The sequence below is a fragment of the Bidens hawaiensis genome, unplaced genomic scaffold (genome assembly GCF_021521415.1).
Source record: "Bidens hawaiensis isolate Kalapana, Puna unplaced genomic scaffold, B.hawaiensis_p1.1 tig00044691_1, whole genome shotgun sequence".
Classification (NCBI taxonomy): domain Eukaryota; kingdom Viridiplantae; phylum Streptophyta; class Magnoliopsida; order Asterales; family Asteraceae; genus Bidens; species Bidens hawaiensis.
The window spans coordinates 4985-13762 of record NW_027497933.1 but is presented as its reverse complement, the minus strand read 5'-3'; the positions used below and the strand labels follow the sequence as shown (position 1 = coordinate 13762).

The 8778-nt window shown below is 35.9% G+C and overlaps 1 protein-coding gene across 1 annotated transcript; it reads right to left on the bottom strand.

Annotated features, from left to right (window-relative positions):
- Positions 1-3708: 3708 nt before the first annotated feature.
- Positions 3709-7154, bottom strand: LOC143595126 (proteasome subunit alpha type-7-like). The gene is made up of 3 exons (XM_077074242.1): positions 6890-7154; positions 5276-5690; positions 3709-4000 (listed from the first exon to the last, which is right to left on the bottom strand). Exons 1-3 carry the CDS (start codon positions 7060-7062, stop codon positions 3839-3841), a joined length of 750 nt encoding a protein of 249 aa, XP_076930357.1. The 5' UTR covers positions 7063-7154; the 3' UTR covers positions 3709-3838.
- Positions 7155-8778: the final 1624 nt, after the last annotated feature.

Genomic DNA, 8778 nt, shown 5'->3' with positions numbered 1-8778 from the left:
GATAACCAGTGTCGTGTGTTGGGGATTTTTGATGCCTAAGATTTGCCTAGTTAGTCAATCTGATTTGATCATTGATTATTAATATGTTAAGTGACATAAGATTAGTGTTTATTTACTTGCTTGAACTCCTGGTATGATTTATCTTGTTTATTGATTGAAACTTGCTTTGTTTACTTGTTTGATTTAAAACTAAAACTCTTGCTAGTGAGATCATCACTCATTACTATTACTTCATAATTTAGAAATTGGTTGCAGATTACACTGACCACATACTCCTGGTGAATACGATGCCCAAATTACCCTAGTTACTTAGGTTAATTAGTTTTTTGCATGACTAGAACGACGATCATCACCATGTGACGTCGATATTTGACACAAGCCTCTTTGATGTCACCTTCTATCAGTTAAACAAAACATATGGTGTCACCTCCCGTATGTAATCATAATCATCATCATCATTTCCTTCGCTATCTAACACGTCATCCTCCTAAACGGTATCCTAAACTTAATTTGGTTATGGTTGTGACTGGTACGAAGATTGAGTTCCGTAAAACAGAGGCTCTTCTACTGGTAACTTGTACGCAGATCGAGTTTCGTGATACTACCCTTCAGTTGGTAACTCGTACGAAAACTTTGTTTCGTAATACGACCCCTCTACTGGTAACTTGTACGATGGTTAACTGTAAGACTCTGACGGTTGGCCCCAGTATATATTTGACGTGTTGTTTTCCTCCACCCACGAAGGGTGGCTACCGTATATGAAATACTCCTGACAAATATAATGGTAACATATCGTATTTAAAAAATAACTAACAACTTTATATTAAATAAATACACAAAGAAACCTAGTTCAAATTTGGTAACCCCCCGCGTGTTAGGCTGATCGTTATATGCATAGACCGGCTGCTCCGACTGCTCGTTATATGCATAGTTTGGCTGCTCCGACTGCTCGTTATATGTATAGTTGGGCTGATCATGGATATAATCGGTCGAACCACAACATTTTTGTTCTACGATGACAGGGGCACGTAAAAATGGTTTTTTTTGCTTCTCTGTTGTGAACACAATGTTTTTTGAGTTTGATATTTTATGTGTGAGTGTGTGTAATATGTAAAGAGGGCGGAGGGGAGCTGGTAGGCTCAAAAATTCGGCATTCGTCCAATACGCCGCGTATAAGATTATACGAGGTGTATAGAGTACAAGTTGACAACCTGATTTGATTGTCGCAGGTTGTCAGTATTCTATAAGCCCCTTATAGCACTATACGACTATATGGTACAACATAAAAGACAAAAACCACCATATACGAGGCAGTGTATAGTCGTATAGGCAGCGTATGTTCTTATACGCCGCGTATTAGGTGGTTTATGAGGTGTCGACATCAGGACAAAACAAAAGTAGTTGTAAGTATTAATGAATTATGTTATAATGTAGTTTTTTTTTTCAAATTAAGTATACATCTCCATATAGTTTTATTAGTTTTTGCATTATTTTATGGGAAAATACCCAAAATAGTTTTCTTTTAATGACGAGAGATTTTAAATTTGTCCACTCAAAATCGTTTTTCAAGATTTGTCTCTCTTTTAATACATCTCCGGCGATGTATTAGATACTCCTGCCGACGAGTTCGCTAACACATAGTCAACGATGCGTTAGGCCTCCAAACACATGGTTAACGATACGTTAAACCTCCAAACACATAGCCAAAGATGTGTTAGGCATACAAACACATGGTCAAAGATGTATTAGCTTCTTCTTTGTTTTTTTTTTTAATATTATAATATCATAACTAAATTTACCTATATTTTGATTTCTTTTATAACTTTTAATATATAATTTTGAATATACCATTGAGACGTGTTTTTTTTTATCCCCGGACCGACATAAATTTTTCTCAAAACTGAGTCGTCTTAAATTGATATCGAAATGTTCAATAAAATATGATTCGGCATGGTTAAAAAAATTATGTCAACATGTAGATCAAAAACATGTCTTGATGGTATATTCGAAATTATATAAAACTTTATATATTAAAAGTTATAAAAGAAAATAATATATAAGTAAAATTACTTATGGTATTATAATATTAAAAATAATAAATGAGTGGCTAACACATCTTTGATCATGTGTTTAGATGCCTAACACATCTTTGACTATCTGTTTAGAGATCTAACATGTGGTTGACTATGTGTTTTGAAGCATAACACATCGTTGGCTATGCGTTAGCTAATTCGTCGGCGGGATTACCTAACACATCGTCGGCGATGCGTTAAAAGAGGGACAAATCTGAAAAAAACGATTTTGAGGGGACAAATTTAGAATCTCTCATCATTAAAGAGTTATATCGAGAATTTTCCCTTATTCTTTTCTTCTTTTTAAATCTTTATACGAGCTACAAATTGTTTGTTTTACAGTTGGATTGATGATAACTTAAAGTTGAACTTTTTCTGTAAACTAACAATTTTAATTCACCTCCATAATATGCATGTTTAAACAAGTAAGCTTACGCATGTAGGTTCTAAACAAGATTTTTCAAAACACTAATTTTAAAGATCAAATCTCGTGTTGTTACAAGTCTCTTAACACTAACATGTTTACCTACATCACTGCACAATCAAATTAGTCTGAACAATTTGACGTATTCAAAGGCACACTCATCACGTCCACACATTCACACAATAACACACAAGTGAACATGTATGCACACATAGGCAACTAGCCGACCAGGTAATAGGCTTGAAGTTTACAACTAACCAACCATGCACGTATTATTTAACGTACTTAAAATAACTTATGCAGTTTTTTCTAAACATTTAACCTTAGCCATGATCACTTGCTCTTCACATGAAAACTTTCCAATTAACATAATGTTCCATGGCACGTTATCGTCTCTCAGTTACAAGCGGATCATAAGACCCGCTTGTGCATGTGCCTCGTGCCTTAGTATAACCAATTTACTTTCAAAAAGATATTTTAGTTTTAATTTATCCAAACATGATTGCTAAACCACATTTAAGCGACACCATGTCGGGTCACAATCTCGTATACTCAAGTAATCGGTTTGCACTAAAAATCACACGCACTAAAAATCACAAGCTCCTACTAAACAACCCGCCACTATTCCTAGCGTCACCAAAACTGAAATCCGCTGTAATGCAAAACTACTAACATAGATTGTGCATCACTGTTTAACTATTTCTCGTTCACGTTGCTATGACCCACAACTCTAGATGCAGAAATATACCATTTTATAGTAATGTTTCATAAGAGTGATAAGTTGCGTTTACGTTCACCCACGTCTCCATCTCTTGATGAAAAGATGCGTCAAATCTTTAAGCAATCCCACCATCACTGTCCGAAACTATGGAAACTAGTACTCAATGCCTTGTCACCATCTCACAGGCATCCGTAAACATAATATACCGATTACTAAGTCAAATAATTTAGATTTACATTAAACATATTATATGGGTGATTTTATAAAAAATGTTGTCTTACATGGCTCTGGTTGGTTGGGTTTTTAGTTTGAGTTGTTATCCCCTATTGAGGTGAAACACATTAGACTTTCACAATTAAGGGATTCTAAATCCTTCTTGAGATTAAATATAACAACCTTAAACTCTTCGGTTGGAATTTAATATGACTCGTGTGGGGTTTGCTTTGTTGTCTTTCATCCTCAACAGACAGTTTCATTACAGGGTCATCAAATGCACAAATCCAAGCTATATGTATAACCAAAACCATAAACTAAAATTCCTCAACAGGTACAATAAGATTAGCGAACAGAAGACGCAAATTCAAGAGTTATAAGAAAACAACAATAAAACCTGGGTTGATCTTATGTTTCCTTAGCAGCGGGAGCTTTCTTTGCAGCCTCAGCTGCTGCCTTTTCTGCTTCAATCTCTGCAACAATGGCATCAATTTCAGCTTCATCAAGTTGTTTGAGTCCATCCTTCGTCATCACAGCAACTTCTATGTTCTTCCCTCCACTCTCAACAACCTAAGATCAATCATAATGTAAGTTCTGTTTTCATATGAAACTATTTCAGAACATACACTTACACACAGAGAGAGAAAAATTATTTCAGGTCTCCCTAAGTTTTTTTCTGTGAGAACATACAGAACAAATTCAAGTCCTTTTTAACTTATTCTATCAATGTTTCGTAATTATAAAAATTTTTCTACTGGTTACATAAACGTGTAAGCTAAATACATAAAAAACCATCAAATTGATTTGTTCATATATATACTTTTTAATTTTCTACCGTTAATTACCTACACATATGCAGGTTATATACATAAACGAAGAAACTTATATGGTTGTGCTTCTTCCAAAGAAGTCTCGCTTTTCGATTACGAATCAAGATATACCGTAAAGAGAACAGAAACTAGTACCCATGTGAAAAGGAGTCATCTTTGGATAATAACAATCCAAAATATGAAAAAATATAACAAATTGGCTTTTATGACAACTTACACCTGTTGTATTGATCCAAAGATCACTCACTCCTTTTCATTTTGGGTACTAGTTTCTGTTCTCTTTACGATATATTCTGATTCGTAAATGAAAAGTGGGATTTCCATTCAAGATAAGCACCGCCATATGAAACTTGCATATTGAGATCAAATTGAGCAATGAAGGAAACGGTGTCGACTTGACGAACGATCCTTGAAAAACGTCTACAAACGAGAGTTTGCAAAGGCATAAAGGCTTTAGATGGTTTAACTTGCATAATAGCAAAACTGTAAGCACTTAATTAAAAGACTGATACCTTGAACTGTTAGTTGAAGGGGAAAATAAAACCATTTTTGCTAATATCCAACGATGACTAAACCACTTCATCATTCTTGAAATTTATGTCTCAAATTAAAAAGCGTTTTACATTTCCATCGAAATCAGGTATGCATGAGTGAGTTTAGTGGATGGTTAGAAGATACACTTATATCACACAAATTCACCAAGAACACACCAAAAAGAGAAAAATGATTCAAGCATCTAAGCCAAGATATGGGAACACAGCTTAAGCTTGACCGTCAAAAGAAAGTGAACTATGAAGAATCATTTGAAGGAGTTCACTGAGGAACTTATAGTTTAATGTTGGTGATAATGAGCCTATGAACCAATAATGCTTCAGGTCTAATGTTTAGACTCGATACGATAACATGAAACTAATACTTGAGCTGAATCTTTGTTTGTACAAATGAGATAGCAACTAATTCTGGTAAAGTTTATAAAATGTGAAATACCATGACAAGATAACTAATTAACACTTACTTCAAGCAGAGCGCGGATGGCAAGTTTTATAGTTTCTTGACCAGATGTCTCTTTGTAATTCTTTTCAAGATATTCCCTCATGGAATTTGAGTTTCTACCAGTAGCATTAGCCTTCCAAGCAGAAAATGTTCCAGAAGGGTCGGTTAGATACAATGATGGAACACCAGTATATGGATCAAACCCTACAATCAGGGTTGAAAGCCCAAATGGCCTCACACCACCACTCTGTGTGTATTTCTGTTGAAGACCTGCAATGTAACGTGTAATATACTCTACAGTTACTGGATCCTCAACAGTAAGCCTATGGCTCTGGCACTCAATTCGTGCCCGGTTGATTAGAACACGTGCATCAGCCTTCAGTCCAGCACAAGCCAATGCAATGTGATCATCCAAGCTCACAATTTTCCTAACTGATCTGCAATCACACGGCAAAAACAGATTCAGTTTGAAGTTTGAACTGTCAGAATATGTTATCTATGCAAATTTAAGGGTGTTCGCAGTCTGGTTTTGACAATTTTAGGTCAAACTGTGAGCCAAACTAATGGTTTTTCATCAACGAAAACCAAAACCAAACCGTTAAGAATGCTTTCGCTCTGGTCTGATTTCAAGGTCTGAAAATTCTAATTACAAAACATTAAGTTCCGGTTTGGTTTCATATTAACTATGAAAGCCTACTTATAAGTTTCCATTAAATATGGAAATTCTAATTACAAAAAATTTTTCACAAGACAATATTTTTATAAGATGTTAGATGTGACTTTTTAAATCAATCATACACTAGTAGTTTCTAATGCTACTAAGGACTAACTTAACATAAATAATGAACTTTTGTAGGTTTAAATTAAAGCAACATACTAATTGAGGACCAATTCACTTCAACCAGTTGGCCAAGAAAAACTAATTTACTTGAATTAGCCCACTGTTCACTTAAAACTTTAAGTAAACTAATATATCTTTAAAAACTAATGGTTTTTCATCATCAAAGACCGAAACTGAACCATTGGAATTGAAAAACAAACTGTTAAAGAGTGTTTTCATTCTGGTTTGATTTCACGGTTTGAAAACTCTAGCTACAAAACCTTAAGTTCCGGTTTGGTTTCTTATTAACTGTGGAAGCCTACTTATAAGTTTCGATTAAATATGGATATTCTAATTACAAAAACATTTTCACAAGACAATATTTTAATAAGATTTGATTTCTTATTAGCCCAGTGTTCACTTGAAACTTTAAGTAAACTTATATATATTTAAAAAATAACAAGTGTTTGGTATAAACCATAAACCAAACCGTTTGTTACGGTTCGAAACCTTTAAACATTTTAAGCCGATCAACCAAAAGCAATAAAAAAAACTGACAGTGAAACCAAACCGATGACCGGTTTGGACAGTATCACGGTTTTAAACCGAATCATGAACACACAAATACTTTCATGAGTTCTCATAATGTTCAATTATCAATTTACAGTGAAACTGAACAGGTAAATGTTAAATGCCACAAAAGCTGTAACTAGTGGATCGCAATTAGGGCTCAAATGAAACAAATATAAAATTATTATTATTATAAATACAATTGAACAGTTAGTTAGTTACAAACAAATTAAAAGAGAGTGGGACCTTGAATCCTGCAGTTTAACGGTGGACTTCTTCTCAACACCAAGGACGATGTTGTCGGTGCCACGAACACCGACGGCGGCGTTACCTTTGCGGACGGCTTCCAAGGCGTATTCGACTTGGAAGAGATGGCCGTCCGGAGAGAAAACCGTGATAGCTCTGTCGTATCTCGCCATATGTGATCGATCGATCAGATTGTATGTAATGAAAGAATTAGAATTAAATTAGGTTTTGGTATTTGGATTTGAATGAAAAATGCAGAGGTTGTTTGTTACTAACTACTACTCTGGACTTTGGTCTGTCTTTGGGAGCAAGGCAACTCAATTAAAAAAAGAAACAGAAACACCCCCAAACTTTCCAATAAACTCTATCGACCCCCGGTCATACATGGTTTTGTAATTGTATCTAGTTAGTCTGGGTGTTAGATGTTGAAGAGGATACTCCAGAGTTGGCCCAACAAAGCCCAAGACAGAGACCAGCCCAAGAAGACCCAGAGCACATTCATGCAAAAGGCTGAGTCAATGACAAAGCCAGACTGAAGAGGGGGGCCAGACCTAAAACATACGTACTCTGAGGAAGCCAAGAAATGTCCAGCGGATAATAGTGAGCTCTCAGCCAAAGTCAGAAGGAAGAAAAGACCGCTGGATAAATGTACACATTCCCTCTTGTAACACTCATGCACTTCTGAACTAATAAAATGGTCTTCCTTCTCTGTCGGTTATCTAACACTGAGACTAACGAATCAGACCTCTAGCATCACACCCACACATAACCCTTTACATCATTCAAATCCAAAAGATTCATCTGAGGTTTCAACATTGGCGCCATCCGTGGGACCTTAAGCTCCGCAAAAGGTTTTCACCCACAAGTCTCTAAAGAATGGCCGATGACACCATCAAATTCACTTCCGCTGCTGTCGTTGTCTTACCGGAAAACAGTTCCCCGGGCTGTCTTTCCGTTGTTTTGGCAAAACAACACCAACCCAATTCAGATTCTCTGGCATTATATCCGTCGCCGAAATCTTTTCCCGATTCACCGGAATATTTCAAAAATTCAAGAAACTTAAAATCTGCTCCGGCGAGTCTCGAAAAACCAAACATGACAAGTGATTTCAACCAACAAGACACATACCCGTCTTCTTTAACTAATTTCAACCACTCCGGCGACACGCCACCGCAAACACCATTGTGACTATGCCCATGTTCCATCAGAACTAGCACCGTCACTAAGACCGGTAGGCTCACAAGCACACATCCCTACCTTGAAGGCATGAAAGACATTAGTGGACTCGTGTTGATTAAGAATGAAGATGAAGAAGATGATATGGAAGTCGAAGAAACCACATCGGAGATGCCGGACACGAGTGAGAAGAAAAACTACCAACCGTGTGAGACCGACTCTTTTCGAAACCCAAGCTTTCAAGCAAGGAGTGCAGTTATTTTTCCTTCCCTCACACAAGCAGCCGGATATGTCTTCCTCTTGTAATCTACCTGATTTCCAGATTTACTCATGTTCAGGTTTCATATCTCACAGCTATATCTCGATCACAATATGCTAAAGCATATTTCTATGAACGATCCATTTAGACTTTTAAAAGTGATAATAATAATTAAGTATTTCCATTTAGATCCTTTAAAAATAATAATAAAAAATAAAGCAAATGAAAAATTGAAAAGTAAAATTAAAGTGTTTCCACTTAATAAAAGACAAAACATGTTTATGAAGTGGTCACGTGCCTGGAAGAGTGGGTATGCACCTAACAAGTTTGAAAAGTCAAGGGTATCTAAAGCATGTGTAGTCCATGCTTTTGTGTTAGAAACCCAATGTGTGAGTGTGTCATTTCCTTTATTATATATTGTGTCACTCTAAAGGTATGTATGGTAAAATATAAA